Raw genomic sequence first — 15,787 nt, 5'->3', positions numbered from 1 at the left:
TTTTAATTTATAAATCCAATGGTGATTGTTGATTCATGATTATTGGTGGTGAAGATGTATCAGATGATGAAGATGGTGAAGTTGATGTTGGTGTGGTATTATTATTTTGATTATTTTGATTGTTATTGTTATTGTTAATTGATGATTTTTTTTCACCTTTATAAATTCCAGAAGGTTGATAAATATTTTTTTGTTGATCAAATAGGACTTGATCCAATTCGATTTTAGATACATAGGCCTTTTGATTTTCAACGGTAAAGCAAACATTGATAGTATCGAGACAGAATCTATGTTGTTCTGGACCAGCTTCTTCTTGTTGTTCTTGGTCGTCTGCCTTTTCACCCTTTTCTCTCTCCTTGTCAGACTTTCTCTTTCTAATCGATCTAATGTCCTCGATCAATACTTGACAGATTGCAGTTCTAACATCATCAAAGTTGTTGTAAAACTTGAGTACCTTGCGCTTAACCAACTCGGCCAATTGTTGATCAGCCTCTTTAGAAATGACAACATCTTCAAGTGGAACAAAATCAGAGATCCAACTTGGATTAATTGCCTCTGGAATTGAATCATACATTTGAAGATATGGTTTAACATCTAAAATTGGTGTTCCTAAATAAATAAATAAATAAACAAATAAATAAATAAACAAATAAATAAATAAATAAATAAATAAATAAATAATAAATGTTAATATTAAACCAATTCACATTCCATTTATATATATATTTACCATCAATTAAATCGATACCAGAAAGATGTAAAGCATTTCCTTCAATTTTATCGATTTTAGCGGCAGAGAGACCGATAGCGTTTGGTCTGTGTGGTGAACGAGTAGAGAATAGACCAACTTTGACACCGTCGAGTCTTGGTGGTGATACCTTGGCCTTGACATTACTGCCAGGTCTGTCTTGACGAACACTTCTAAGAGTGTTGGTATTCTCGTGGAATACAAAGATGAGCCATACATGTGAATATTGTTCGAGTCCTTCCAATGCATGAACAGGGTTGATGTTGGTACGAAGACGAAGGATAGCTCTACCCTTGGTGACAACCAATCCTTGTCTTGGTGTACCATTTCTCTCTCTATAGACACTCTCCAAGAAACCAATGGGTGGATAATCAGGTGGTCTCTCGGTATTGCTATTCTCTCTATCCTCCTTTAACGAGTTTACAACTCTACGCAATTCAATCTCTGCACGAGTTCTACCTTTTCTCTGTTCTTCACATATCTTTTGTGCTTGTACTTTGTCCTCTCTCTCCTTTTCTGCCTTTTTATTTAATATATCAATCTTTTTCTTTAATGATGCTAAAATAATAAAACTATTATTAGTTTGTGTGTTGTAAACGACTACTACTTCTACCACATACCAATATAATAAGAAGCTATTGAAGCTGCTGTAAGTGCAAGTGCTGGTGTTGCAATGAGTGTTAATTTCTCTTTCAACTCCATTATCTCTCTCTCTTTCGTCAAAGATTATATTGAAAAAGAAGAGGAATACTGTTCAATCAATTCATAAACGACCGAGTGGACCATTTCTTTTTTTTTTTTAAATAAATTAATCAATTGGGAAAGAAAATCATCATAGCACGTTCTAAATCATTATATTATTAATGTTATTTAAATCTTGGTGTTAATTAATTAATTATCACTAAACTTGAACTAGTTCATCTCCCTCTCTCTAAAATATGTTAATTGATAAATTTAGGTGAGGACAATGAAAAAACGAAAAGGTAGATGTCGCTATCTCTCACGGTTGTCGACATTGGTAGGGGTTTGGTAATCAGTCATTAAAAAACATTTATTGGGATAGCATCATCTAATACAGTACATAAAAAGATTCGACTTCTAAGAAATTTGAACATGGAGAGACAACATACTATCAGCCAATACAAAAAAATGAATCATTCTTTATTTATTTTTATGTTTGTTTAAATCAACCAACATAGATTTAATAATTAATTACTTGTAATAAATATACAACAAATAATAATAATATTATAAATAATAATGAATATTTTTATATTAGATATTAATCAAAAGAAAAATATAAAGTATCATTGTGATAAACATGTAGTAAAATTAATATTGGAAGCTGTTCAAATGTTGTATTGTTGTTGGCATGTCACTCAAGAAGGTGATGAAGAATGGAAGCGAAATGCACCTGAAGGTTATTTAAAGGTGACTCACAAGAATCATAGAATTAATAGATGGGTTAGAACCAACTATGCTTCCTATGACTTTACTGTATCGTATGCAAAGGAATTATTGTCAGAGTACGAATATCGATATGAAAAGAAACATAGTTATATTAGACATGTTGATTGGCTGTCGACCAATAAACCAGATAAATTGGATAAAGCAAATAATCTTACTTTAATGCCTGTTGCAATGCCTGATCAATATAAAGTTGATCCAATTCAAACTTGGGATGATATTGTTGCGTAAGTAGTAGAAACAAAATTAATAGTTAAATATTTAAACTTCTACTTGTACAATATTAATACTCAATTAATATGTTTTTAGATCATATCGTGCCTATTATATTGCTGAAAAGTTAAGATTTTGTACTTATAGAAAAGGTGATTGGCCATCTTGGTTACCTTCTAAACCAGATCCAAAGAAAAAGGAAAAGGAAGAAAAAGAAGAGGAGGAAAAAAAAGAAGAAAAGAAAAAGGTTAAAAAGATGGTTGACAAAACAATTACTACTACTTCATCAAGAGGTAGAAAGATTCAAAAGGTTGTACAAGTAGAAGAAGAGGAAGAGGAGAGTGATGAATAAATAAATAAACTATATTATTATTTTATAATTTTTGTTTTAATAAATTTGAACCAACTAAACGACCAGTTATCCATGCCCAATAGAAATTAAAACCTCCAATTCTACCAAATAGATCCAATACTTCACCACAAAAGAATAGATTGGGGACGAGTTTACTTTCAAGGTTTTGATGATTGATTTGTGTCAAGGGGACGCCTCCCCCTGTCACCTCTGCCTTTTTGTAGCCGTCATGACCAGTGTATTCGACCGGCATGTTGGAGAGAAACTCTACGAGTACCTTTCGTTCAGACGATGATAGTTCGTTCATCTTTTTGTCTTTTTGGTTGAGATGTGTCATCACGCGATCAACAAAGTTGTGTGGGATGAATACTCCGAGTCGATTAGAGAGTAGTTGGTTCTGTGTGCCATACTGAGAGTTGGCGTTGGCCAATCTTTCGGTCCACTGCGTTTTATCAGCTCCATCAAGCCGTGCCGATAACGATGGAAGTGGTATTGAGCCATTCGACTCGAGTGCTTTGACGCAGTAATGTGACAGATCGAGTATAGAAGGTCCGCTAAACCCCTTATGTGTAAATAAGAATCCAGATCGATTAGCAACGATTGGTTCACGATGAACACCTGATACTCTAAGTGCTAAATTCATTGATAGTCCTGCCAAAGGGTCACCTCCAATCGGCATACCCTTGAGCGGTGTCAACGCTGCATAGGTAGGGTTGATCGAATGTCCCATTGACTTTGCTATTCTATATCCACTACCATCCGTTCCCACTGCAGGAAACGATAAACCACCCGACGACACAACTATAGCATCTGTCAAATGATTAAATGGTTCATCACTATTTTGTTCATTAATACCTTTTATCCTAAATGTTGATGGTTTATCTCCATTATCATCTGCTCCACCTACTTTATGTACAACATCAACTCTTCTATTATAAACTATATCAACACCAAGATTGATACACTTGTCTCTTAGTTTATCACGAACATCTCTTGCAGAGTTGGAATGAGGAAAATACTTGTTTGTCTCTTCCTCTAGTTCAAGTTTCAAACCAATATCATCTGATAACCATTTATAACATCCATCTACATTCCAACTAGACATTATCTTTTTTGCAATATTCATATCTTCACTAAAGTAATCGTGTCGTATATCAACCTTTTTAGGTAATACTAAGGGGGATAATTGATCAATACATAATGATTCTTTGATGTAGTCATAGTCAATCATACAATCATACCATTACATCGAGTACCACCAGACATTAATATCTTCTTTCCAGCTTCTCTTTTTCTTTCCAACTAAATATAAGATCTAGTTAGTCATTTGATTAAAAGAGAGAGTAAGAGAATGTCGAGATACAAACAATAGTAACTTTTAAATGAGGATAGGTTTGTTTTGCAAAGATTGCAGTTGTCAAACCTGCAGCTCCGCCTCCAATAATGGTTACATTACGGATTGTTGATACTGCTATTTGACTCATAGCCATTAACAACTATTATATGTATATAGTTCAAAATGAATCTTTATTTTAAAAGGCGGAAAATTTTAACAAAAAAAAATTTGAAAAAAAAATTAGAGTCTGAATACAGCATCACCAAAAACTATTTTAAAGAGAAAAAAAAAAACAAAAGAGATTAAAAGTTAATAAAAATAAATAAATAAATAAATAAATAAATAAATAAATAAATAAATAAATAAATTTAGTATCTACTACTTACAGATAACAGTTTTGTCTTTAACAAAATTTTTGTTTTTCCTTCTCTGTTTTGCGTCATCCGACACGACAAAACCAGGATAACCAATATCTTTAAAAATCTTGAGAATATAATCATCAATCTTGTCATAAAAGGCCACATTGAGAGCAATCTTTTTTAAAAAATTTAACAGACAAGGATTTATCAATTGCACTAAATGTTTGATATTAATAAATGATTTAATGTCATACCTCGACAAAGAGCGGGATAGAATCTAGTGCAATTGATAAATCCTTGTCTGTTAAATTTTTTAACTTTTCCTCATCTTGGAAATCTGTAAATGCATGATGGTCATCGTCGCCATCATCATCATCATCTTGACCACCAGAAAGAGGTTCCATTTGGGCGTCAACCCCAACTTGTTCATCCATTGGCTCGTCATCTAATAATGGTTTCATTTGGGTATCTTTGTTGTCCTTGTTGTCATCTTGACCATCGATTGTTATGACATTTTGACCATCCACCTTGACACCTTTTGCTTTGTCTTGTGAAAAACAACGTCTTTTGAGATCTTTAATAATATCTTCTACTTTTTTCATTTGGTCTTCCCTTTCCTTTTTGGGTTGACCTTTTACCAATTTAACTTCGGCGTTTTATAATTTTTAATCATTTGATTTAGATGGTTGTCTAGAAAAAAAAAAAGGGGTTAATATGTTGTAAAAGATTGAGCAAAAGGATTAAAAAATGTTGATTATACACTTACAAGTATTTACAAACACATCATTTGTCACACCCTCCAAAAGTGATGGCATCCAATCTTTTCCCACGGATTTGGGCTTGAGATTCTCTAGTACCTTCCATATATTGGAATCCTTAAAGTAATCATTCAAAAATGGAAATACCTTCCAAATACAATAATACCTATATAATAGATAAAGAGAGTAGATGGAGTGTAAATAAAAAAATATTAAATAATAATAAAATTAAAATTTATCAACAAAAGTTATTTTCATACCGTGATTTAATTGTCCATTCTTGTGGGCCAACTTCAGACAAGTCATTTTTCTTGATACACCCAGCGCTGTAGAAACGATCCGATCCACTACCATGACAAAAATATTTAATGATCTTTTCAACAGTCTGTCGATTAAATTTAAATGTGTTGTTGTCTTGGATCATATCTTTTTGGTTTTTGAACACCAGTCTTTCCTCTTCTTGTAAAGCCAATAATTCTTTTTCTGTTGCGTTCTTTGTTGCTTTGGCTCTTTTCTTGTGTTCTTCAGCCATAAAGAACTCTTTGAATTTTTCATCGCTGATGCTTTCTTGACCATATTCTAAAAAAAGGGTAAAAAAGTAAAAAAAAATAAAAAATAAAGTTAATGTTTTTTGTTTTTAATCATTACATTCTTTTTATCATACCTTTGTGGATATGGTCTTTATGTCGACTAATCTTGTTCATCATTACCTCCACAATATGAAAGAGCCAAAGCAACAAAGAACGCAACTGAAAAAGAATTATTGGCTTTACAAGAAGAGGAAAGACTGGTGTATAAAAAGTATAAAGAGAGTCTATGTAATAATAATATTTATAATCGCTAAATTATGATAAATAAATAAAAAAGATGAATAGATGTTGTATTATATGTGTGTATTAATTCTATGTAAACAGATAAAAAAGAAAAGAGATGAATAAATGCTAGTAGTATGTGTTGGTGGTTTAAATAAAAGCAAAGAATGAAAAAGCAATAAATCAAATTGAAGAGTGATGTATAACTGATGGTATAATATATATAATATCTGTCTATCTGTCTATCTCTTGTTGTGAACATATAAAAAAAATGAGAATGTTTTTTTAATATACTATCGTTGGCTTTTGTTGTTTGGGGAATTAATTTTAATTTTGGTGAGAGTGTGGGTGATGTCACTACTCTGATGTTCAAGTCATAGTTTTCTCTCTTTACTCATAAATTTAGTATTTATTTTTTTCCTTTAATAGTGTGAAGATAATGGTGATGAGATGGTGTCGCTCACCTAGATAGTTAGAAAGGTTTTATACCATATAGACCACTCTTTCAGACCACTCTCCCCATCAGATAGGATTAATAATTAACAAAGAAGAGGGAACTCTTCTATAGACAAATGAAATGTTTTGTTTCAATAATAAAATAATTTAACAGCGCAACAAAAATTTAATAGTGCAATGGTCAGAGTGATTAATAAACAAAAACATAAGTTGTTTTCCAGTGATGTCATAGTTCTCTTGGCTCATAATAGAAATGATTTATGGTGAAGAGATGGGGTGTCGTTCGCCATAGGAGTGAGTGGAGTGATAAAGAAAAGACATATGATCAGATCGTACGATCTAATTGTGTGCTTAAAATGGGTAACAACAACAACAACAACAATCTCTCCATCTCCAGCAGCAGCAGTAGCAACAACTACAATCACAACACCACCAATAGGAGCAGTCTTTCAACCATTCATTGGCAATCGCGTTAAACCAACATATCCATTAAGACAAGTTCAACGCATTAGAAAACAAATATCATCCACGTTAAATAGACATACAAGTGGCGACCAAGAACTAGAATCAGAGGTTTTAAGAAGTTTCAGCATATCTAAACATGGAAGAGGTATCAAGAGGTTGCTCGATCCCAAAGGAGAAAAGATCTACAATGATGGTACAGTTTTTATGGCAACAGAGATTATAGTTGTCTCAACATCATTAGAAAGATGCACAAGGAAGCAAAAGATGGGAAAAAAGATCATTTTACTAAAACACAGTAAGTTGCATATATTAATTACTACTAGTTCATTTATACTAATTCCTTCTTTAAAAGATATTATCATCAGTATCACCATTTCATACTGCTTCACAACTAAGAGATTTTGGTTTCAAATTTGCAAATGGTACATTCACAAACGCCAACAACATGCAAACAATATGGACCTGGTAGAATATTAGAGCAGAGGAGTATACGCAATTCTGCCAGGCTCTGGGACGATCTGATATCATTAAAACAGATGCCAACAAAAAGAAAATAATGGAGGATATTAAAGAATTTTATGCTCAAACAACGATTACAGAACCTTCTTCAAAATGTAGCACAAAGAACCAAAAGGATGCCAACAATAGGACAGTAAGAGTATCGACACCAATAAGAAAGCTACTGTGCCCATCAATTGCACAGGCATATTCTTATTATGTTGAATTTATTGCGATACTAGTATACTACAACCACCACTCAATTACTAATACATATTTTTAACATAGGTCATCCTTACTATAGAACCGATTTATCCTCTTCTTCTTAGTCAACCGCCAATCTATTATTAAAGTTATGTATAAACACAACATATATTAATTTCAAAAACTAAACTAACAATTCCAAAATCTTTTGATTTTAGATTTTGGATTATAAATTCATAATTTTAACCATATTTGGATTGAAATTATATGCAAACATAGCTCATAGAAAATGGATCAATGGAAAAAGATTGGTTGCATCACAAGGTATTCCACTTCCATCACTATTTTGGATTATCAATTGTCCATCTAACAAACAACAGATTCTACATGGATGAATAAATAAAGTTGGAGATTGTTTTTGGTATGTTGACACTGTGACTATTTGGATGTTGGGAGGTCTAAATCATTCACAATTGTTTTGAGATTGACCACTTCTGAATTATTTAATTATTGATCCAAATATACTAACCATCTTGTCTAGCGTTGCTGGATGTGGCATGCATTGAACACTGCCGACACCAGTGCATATAATGTTGAAGATCCAAGGCGCCTACACCTCTTGTGTTGGTGCTTGTCTTTTTATTTGATTAATCGTAATCCAAAAGGTATCGATCCATGTTGCACGTAGTTTTATATGGTTGGCCCCACAATACTACGATGAGATAGGCTTTGAAGAATACCATTTTTTTTATTTCAATAATCTTTGAAACTATGATCCAATACCACAAATTACGGAAAGTACTTTTTAGAAGGGTGAACCTCTCGCAAATTTTTTTGCAACCATTTGATAGATAATGAAAAGATCTATCGATTGGTAAAAGAATAATTAAAAATAAAGAAGACCATAGAGAGAAATAAGTTTTACAAATTAATAGATTCTGAGGTGGCACATCCAACCAAAAATTTTCAAAGAAATGAAAAGCCAAAGTGCGTGATTGGTTTAATTTATCTTTATCTAATGAAAAGAAAAGGTATAGGTTTTTGATTTTATAAATAATTTATTTTTTTTGTTGAAGGTTTATTTTTTTTTTAATTTTTTTTGTTTTGTTGTTGGAAAGTTAATTGCAATTTTTGTAAACTACGACTTGTAGTTAATTTACATCATAGTAGCGGTCTTTACCTTCTTTCCCTTTGAATTCTTTTGGGATCTCTTTTTCTTTGAGAATTCTTGAGATACTGGCATGGAATCTTCCATGATGACCTTTGGAGAGAATTCACTCTTGATGGATTTGGCCATGTTGTCGTTGGCATACTCGGTAGAGGTGGTGCTGGTGGTAGAGTATTCGACAGAGTCCTTTCCAATGTCACGGTTGATACGTTGTTCAACCAAATGACCTCCACTGACATTCTCGACGGTTGGGATGTAGGTTGGATCCTCGACAAAGACAGTTTGGTCATTACCTCCAACTGACTTGTGAGCAACCATGTCGTGATGAGCTGGTCCACTATAGTAAACATTTCCTTGGTTAACATCAGATACAACCGATGGAATATCTGTTGTATAAGTTTCAACAATTGGTACTTCATAAGTTCTAATGTTACTCATCTTTTGCTAGAAATAGAAATAAAAATATAAATAAATTGTTAGTTTTAAATAATAATAATAAATAATGAAAATATTTGTTTTTTTGGTTGATTGAATTACCATGACAGGACCTCTAGAAACAACTGGAGTATGAATTCTTTGACTCATATCAATCTTTTCATTGACCAACTTTCTTTCATAGGTTTTACGGATGGCCAATTCTTCGTCCTTTTCAAAACGTTTGACGACGTTCTTGTCATCGATATCTTGATGATGGATGTATTGTGGAGCTTCGTCGTAACGGTAGTTGAGATCGTCGTTTTGGAACTTGTTGGCCATGACGACTGCAGTCTCTTGCTGGTTGGTGGCGAGATACCACTTGGATACGTAACCGGAGACATTGACTCTGTCGATCAAGTATGGACGCGATTGGTAATGGTAGACCAAGTACTCGCCTGGCAAGAGATAGTTTCTAACATGTTGACCCTTTCTCATTTGCTTTGGGTTATGGTAGTTGTAGTGATGGTATTCACGTTTACGACCATGTCCATAAAGGTTTTCCAACCATAACTTGTTTTGTTTCTTTCCATAAATTTGTTTTGTTCCTAAAATCAATTTAAAATATAAATAAAATAAAAAGTATTAATATTTTTTATAAATATAATAATTATTTTATTATTATTATTATTATCTTTTATGTTTGTTATTTACCATTATATTGTCCATAGACATCATTTACACCACATTCAGTGACATGATGACCGGCGATGAAACGTGAAAGGACAGGAGCTCTAGTTCTGTCCAAATATTCTCCGTATGTATAATTTTGCATTTTCTAATAAATAAATAAAGATTCTTTGATAATAAAAACAAAAAGTATTGTTGTTCAAGGTTGATATATAGTTTTCATTGTCGTTTGTAGAAACGTAGTATCAATGTACATAGATAGTCTTTTTTCAATGACATTGACAATACATATTCTATTGTTTCACCCTATTTTGGTAAATCCACTATTTGGTGGTAAAAATTATTTCCCAAAAATGGAACTATCTAACATAGGTTTTTTGTTTTTTCAAAAACAATTTGTATATCTAATTTCGAAGTTCAGAACAATATATGAATAGTAGTAGTAGTAGTAGTAGGGTTGTATAGAAATAAAAACTAATTAGTTTTTTAGTAAAGAAAGGTTTAAACCTAGGATTGTTTGAAAAAGGGTATTTTTAATTTTTAAATTAATTTATTTTGGTGGTTTTTTACTATTTACACATACACAAATGAGATGATTTTAAGATTGAAGCAAAGAAAAGTCTTAATTATAATTCTTCATCACTATTAATTATTCTTGCTTCATATTCATCTTCATCATTATCACCAAATCTAAATAAATACAATAATAATAAATTAATTAATTTGTTTCATTTCTTTTTTTTTTTTGTTTGTTTAACTTACAATTTATCATTTTCACTATTTTCAAGTGCTCTATAATCAGCATTTTTAGTTGGCCAATAACTATATGCACACATTGCTACAAATACATTATCCATTGCAATAAAAAATGAATATGAAAGTGCTAAAAAATAATAAATAAATTAATAAATAATAAATGTTTGTTTGGGTTTTTTTAGTTTTTTCTTACAAGTTGGATTTAAAGGACCAAATGTACCAGCAAATATTCCACTTATAACAGATAATACATAGAGTGAAATAGGAGCAGCAATGACAGTAAATCTTGGTATGAGATGATGTTTCCCAGAGAGTGTGGGGATTGTGAGAATGATCAATACTACTATCCAAATGACAATGACAAATAATAGAATGGCTTCGAAATAGTAGAGTGCCTGTAGTCCATTGACTGATGTGGTTGGACCAACAACGGGATTCTTGTGATCCCTAATATTGATCCAAGCAAACAATACAATACCACCAATTGTAAAGATGGCAACCATTGCATTCTTTGCCAAATGATAGACTGAATAATAGTTTAATACCTCTCCTTGTCTCATCTTGTCTAGAATAGTTAACGAGTACAAACAAAATACACTAAGGAATAGAGTTTGAAAGAATGAATTTAAGAATGGCATAAACCATCCTCTAATTGCAAATTGTAATACATAAAATGGTCCTAAAAATGATAGATTAATAAATATATTAATATATAAATAATTGTTTATCTATCTATTTATCTTTCTTACCATTTGATAATAATACAGAGATTAATAAGGCAAATAGGAATTTTTGTTCCATTGACCAATCCATCATGCGAGTATGTCTCATGTAGACAAGATAGAGAACGATACCAATCGATGAGATAATGACCCATGCAATATGTAGAGATATTTCAAAGTTTGTAAAAGAATCTTTGGTTCGCCAAATATCAAATACAACGTCTCCAATCTGATCGTATTCTCCAATATAGTAGACCTTTAGGTCGTATGCTTGATAGTCGAGTGTTTGAAAATCGACAATATTGATCATTGAGCAAGACCCGTTTCCAGCGGGACAGTCGACTGAATAGGTGAATGTTTGATTGATGAGTGTTTGTAGACCGGTGTTTCCCTCGACCGAGATGAGAATGAGTGCAGTCACATCGATCGATTTCTTTGTGTCTAGATTGTTTGCATAGGGTGTCATTTGTGTAGACCAGAATCGTGTGAGTGATGTAATACCGCTAATGGTAGTTTCCCATGGTACAGATATACCAACACCCATTTGAACACCATTACACGATCCTTGATCCCATACATGACTACCGTTGGGACAGTCGTATGCTGAAAACGATTGATGTTCGTAGACTGCCGGTCCAGTCCCACCTACAATCACCGATATAACCAATACTCCAACTGCCACCAATCCCGCAATGATCATTGATTTCAAACTTGCTACATCTATATTACTCGTTAAGAGGTTTGCCATCTCTCTCTCTCTCTCTCTCTATATCTTTTAAAAAAAAGTTGTTACACAAATATATATATATTGTTGTTGTAATACTACAAGTTGTTATTAAACATATGAATGTATGTATATCCAGAAAGATAAGATATGTGTATTGTGTATTTCTCACTGAAATGAAGAAATGTATTAATAATGATTATCAAAAACAACCCCAGTTTTTAGAGTCCTCCAATTAAAGGGGATAAAATAAATTAAATATTTCTATATTTTTTTATTTGTTGGTGGTGTAAACCGGCTCAGTACTCAGCATTCTAGTTCATTTCAACAACAAAAGTTGCAAAATCCTACTCGTATTCATTTATTTGTAATAAATGTCACAACCATTCACTTGTTGGGTTGAGTTGAGCAACAACAAGGATGAGCTCACCTTCAACGATATCACCAACTACAATCGTCTCATACCCACTATTAGAGCATCCAAACAACTTGCTACAGGGGACAATCCAATTCATTTATTCTCGGACCAAGCACGAACCATACAACTTGATCCAGAGATTGCTGTTAATACCACTCTTACTCGTATCTATATTTCTACTCAACCTCAAGCACAAGGTAAGTAACCACTCACATCATCTAACACAAAATAAATTCATTTACTAATCATTTGTTTCTACTCCTCTATTATTCATCCCCTTTATTGTTTGTCATTCATTCTAAAATCTCTTTTGCTCGTTGTATACACTCCCTTCATTTACATAAATCAATCTATTCTCTTTTATTCATTCCTCTTCATTATCCTCTCTCATTCATTATATTCATTCATTCATCTCCCTACTGATTATCTCTTTTCACCACTCATTCAATTATTCTTTTCATCTATTTACATTATTTTTTCAAAGCTTTCACATTAGGTGCAAATCTTGGTAATCTACAGTCTGAAGATGTATTGGAGAAATCTTGCTTTATCAACAGAAAAAAAGAGATTAAGCTCATCTCCCAATCATTCCTACGTATACTCTCTGCTAGAAACTATTCGTCTGGTGATCTCAACAATGCCAATCGTCAAAATATGCCAATCGTGGTCAGCTGCCAAATGTGGGGCTCTGGAAAGACGTCACTTGGGCAGCAGTATCTTCGTGAGATAAGGAGAAATGTCCAACTACAAGAGGAGATCAAGAGCGATTGGGAAAAGGTGGTAGAAACCACCATTGTACCTTCGCACGCAAATGCATTCGATACCCTACTCAGTCTTAAACCTTTATACATCGATCTCAGGGACGTCAAGGTGCCAGACGTGACATTGTGGAATCTCGCCATAGCTAATGCCATTCTTCGTGTCCTTGCGTACAGTCGAAATGAAGCCTACACTTCAATCAATCACATCGACCAACTCATTGGAAAGCACCATCTCAAAGAGTACTTTATTCACTTGGATGAAATAGATAGTATCCATGGACACACTACACTCTCATCGGTCACAATTCTCTATGACCTATGGAAGCACGTCCTCGAGCCGTTGGTCCACATGTCGGTGCCTGTCTACATCTCGGGACGATCTTCACTTCTCTTTCTTCTCAACCAACACAGCTTTGTCCATCAAGGTATCACTTCACCACAAAACTCCTCAATCAAGCTGGTACTACTCGACATGTTTTCTCCCCAACACGTTAGTGCCTACATCGTCAAGAGGTTTGCTTTCAACCGGAACAAAATAGAAGATGAAAATATCAAGTTCTTCACCAATCTTATTTATAAACTGACTTTGGGTGCCCCGAGACTAGTTCAAGCATGTGTCGATTACTTGATGAGTGTCAAAGAAGATTTGTCTCTTTTCAACGAGCAAAAGATCCTTGAATCAGTAGAAACAGGCTTTCCTCAAGAGATTGATCCTACATATAACTTTTCCCAAAGTAAGAGAGAGTTATATATCTCTTTGTGTTTTGCAACTTTATTCAATGCATGTTGTTGTCTCCTCCTCCACTCTACTCACAACTTACCCAATTCTTTCCACATAGATTCCAATTCAACTTGACAGAACCATCAAAAAGTCCACTTGGGATCTCGATGAGTCAACTATGCATACAAGCATCGATCTCATCAAATCGTTCAATGTTTATATAAAGCCTGTTGATTCGCTTCGTCGTACTGTCTATATCCAAGTGCCTCCATTGACCATTTCTCACATCATCAAGAACAATTCAGGTCCAAAAGAACTAATTGATACTGTCACTATGTTCACTCGCCTCTGGAGCAATGAAATCGTCACTGGAATGCCTCTAGAAAGAGTGTTGGCATGCAGCATCATTTTTAAGAGTCAACAGTGCGCTGCTTTCTATGGCCAAACCTTTGATCTCAAACTTTTATTTCCCTTTCTCCCTAATGTCTTCAACTCGAAGACTGAACCCATCAAAGTCTGCAAGTTCCCAATCTTTAGATCTAAATCCATTGCTTACGCACCAGAAGTGATTAAAAATTTGATACAGAAAGATGCCAAAGGCAATTGCAAAGAAAAGATGGCACCAGTATCTGCATTTTGGAGCATACAGGAGATGGCAGTTGATCATACACTCTACATGTGCGGACCAAAGTCATCAAGCTCAGACTTTTACCTCACTGTCAACCGTACTCTTTTTTGCTTCGTCGTCAAGAACCGAATTAACTCGGCTCAACTGGATAAGGAGCGAAAGAAGGCGTTCAAGAATTCGAATCAACGTGAAGTGTTTGTTGATCACATAATCATCATAGTAGTTGCTCTCATACGAGACCCGAGTATCAATGGCACCCCAGACAGAGATGGTTGGTCCATTTGCCAAGATTATAAAACTGCAAAATCTACATCTTGACGGATCGATCTCTCATGGATCTCTTTACTCCTCAAAACTTTAATATCCTCCAAACATTTGTCGCCAAAGATGATGACGATAAAGATGAAGATGAAGATGAAGATGAAGATGAAGATGATTAAAAATTAAATTTCAAGTACTAAAAATTAAATAAATATAAATATAATTCTAATCGCCATCCTCTACATCAAATGCTCTGACCAATAGTGTTCTGTGTCCGAGATGTTCATATCTGTGCAAGTCGAGTTTGAAATCATAAGAATAATAATAATAAAATAAAAATGATTTCAGATAATACAATAATAATTATGGTTATTGAATTATGGAATGGATATTCTAGTGTAATCGATTGATTAACAGATAAATAAAAATAAATAAATAGCATTTATTCAACTCTTGGATTCATACTTTATGAGCATGTGACTTTAGCAGTGTTGCAATTTGAGCACGCTTTAAATTATTAGCAGAGTCTCTAATCTCCTTTACCCACTCCTCTTTAGATTCTGGATTTACAACTACATAATATGATTCCGTTCTCATTTCTATCTTCTTTACCACTCCATAATATCTTGAATGCATTTTCTACATCTAAAAATAAATAAATATTAGCAACAATACAAACAATTCCAGATGATGAACATCACCAACCAACCAACCATCACCGTCATCATCAAGAACTTTGTTCGGCAATATATTATTTAAAAAGGGATATTTACAAATTTAGATTTTATTACAAAGAATTGAAAGAAAGAAAGAAAGATATTAAATATTATCTATTCTACTTTATATTATTCTACTT

At 33.3% G+C, this 15,787-nt stretch overlaps 9 protein-coding genes across 9 annotated transcripts; 3 read left to right on the top strand and 6 right to left on the bottom strand.

The window, feature by feature from the left end:
• Positions 1-7: 7 nt before the first annotated feature.
• Positions 8-1,450, bottom strand: DFA_10886 (uncharacterized protein; the record flags this gene model as incomplete). Its single annotated transcript, XM_004351084.1, has 3 exons — positions 8-609; positions 731-1,306; positions 1,369-1,450. 3 exons carry the CDS (start codon positions 1,448-1,450, stop codon positions 8-10), a joined length of 1,260 nt encoding a protein of 419 aa, XP_004351136.1.
• Positions 1,451-2,008: 558 nt separating this feature from the next.
• On the top strand, positions 2,009-2,780 carry DFA_10885 (uncharacterized protein; the record flags this gene model as incomplete). The annotated part of the gene is made up of 2 exons (XM_004351083.1): positions 2,009-2,442; positions 2,525-2,780. 2 exons carry the CDS (start codon positions 2,009-2,011, stop codon positions 2,778-2,780), a joined length of 690 nt encoding a protein of 229 aa, XP_004351135.1.
• A 66-nt stretch (positions 2,781-2,846) lies between these two features.
• DFA_10884 (uncharacterized protein) lies at positions 2,847-4,270 on the bottom strand (the record flags this gene model as incomplete). Its single annotated transcript, XM_004351082.1, has 4 exons — positions 2,847-2,881; positions 2,937-3,953; positions 4,022-4,082; positions 4,148-4,270. The coding sequence occupies 4 exons, from the start codon at positions 4,268-4,270 to the stop codon at positions 2,847-2,849; spliced, it is 1,236 nt and encodes a 411-aa protein (XP_004351134.1).
• An 86-nt stretch (positions 4,271-4,356) lies between these two features.
• On the bottom strand, positions 4,357-5,077 carry DFA_10883 (uncharacterized protein; the record flags this gene model as incomplete). The annotated part of the gene is made up of 3 exons (XM_004351081.1): positions 4,357-4,385; positions 4,503-4,650; positions 4,730-5,077. The coding sequence occupies 3 exons, from the start codon at positions 5,075-5,077 to the stop codon at positions 4,357-4,359; spliced, it is 525 nt and encodes a 174-aa protein (XP_004351133.1).
• A 63-nt stretch (positions 5,078-5,140) lies between these two features.
• Positions 5,141-6,443, bottom strand: DFA_10882 (uncharacterized protein; the record flags this gene model as incomplete). The annotated part of the gene is made up of 5 exons (XM_004351080.1): positions 5,141-5,165; positions 5,256-5,399; positions 5,494-5,812; positions 5,898-6,047; positions 6,440-6,443. 5 exons carry the CDS (start codon positions 6,441-6,443, stop codon positions 5,141-5,143), a joined length of 642 nt encoding a protein of 213 aa, XP_004351132.1.
• Positions 6,444-6,822: 379 nt separating this feature from the next.
• On the top strand, positions 6,823-8,063 carry DFA_10881 (uncharacterized protein; the record flags this gene model as incomplete). Its single annotated transcript, XM_004351079.1, has 4 exons — positions 6,823-7,261; positions 7,332-7,388; positions 7,503-7,705; positions 7,887-8,063. 4 exons carry the CDS (start codon positions 6,823-6,825, stop codon positions 8,061-8,063), a joined length of 876 nt encoding a protein of 291 aa, XP_004351131.1.
• Positions 8,064-8,679: 616 nt separating this feature from the next.
• Positions 8,680-12,166, bottom strand: DFA_10880 (uncharacterized protein; the record flags this gene model as incomplete). The annotated part of the gene is made up of 8 exons (XM_004351078.1): positions 8,680-8,683; positions 8,829-9,280; positions 9,374-9,858; positions 9,965-10,088; positions 10,600-10,630; positions 10,703-10,823; positions 10,890-11,375; positions 11,446-12,166. 8 exons carry the CDS (start codon positions 12,164-12,166, stop codon positions 8,680-8,682), a joined length of 2,424 nt encoding a protein of 807 aa, XP_004351130.1.
• Positions 12,167-12,516: 350 nt separating this feature from the next.
• DFA_10879 (uncharacterized protein) lies at positions 12,517-14,988 on the top strand (the record flags this gene model as incomplete). Its single annotated transcript, XM_004351077.1, has 5 exons — positions 12,517-12,757; positions 13,045-13,590; positions 13,647-13,746; positions 13,817-14,102; positions 14,161-14,988. The coding sequence occupies 5 exons, from the start codon at positions 12,517-12,519 to the stop codon at positions 14,986-14,988; spliced, it is 2,001 nt and encodes a 666-aa protein (XP_004351129.1).
• A 118-nt stretch (positions 14,989-15,106) lies between these two features.
• On the bottom strand, positions 15,107-15,528 carry DFA_10878 (uncharacterized protein; the record flags this gene model as incomplete). The annotated part of the gene is made up of 2 exons (XM_004351076.1): positions 15,107-15,127; positions 15,397-15,528. 2 exons carry the CDS (start codon positions 15,526-15,528, stop codon positions 15,107-15,109), a joined length of 153 nt encoding a protein of 50 aa, XP_004351128.1.
• Positions 15,529-15,787: the final 259 nt, after the last annotated feature.

The sequence above is a fragment of the Cavenderia fasciculata genome (assembly GCF_000203815.1).
Source record: "Cavenderia fasciculata unplaced genomic scaffold Scf_EUAJFUG02G6ADK-5, whole genome shotgun sequence".
NCBI lineage: Eukaryota > Evosea > Eumycetozoa > Acytosteliales > Cavenderiaceae > Cavenderia > Cavenderia fasciculata.
The sequence above is the reverse complement of the archived record's forward strand: the minus strand, read 5'-3'. Positions and strand labels throughout refer to the sequence as shown.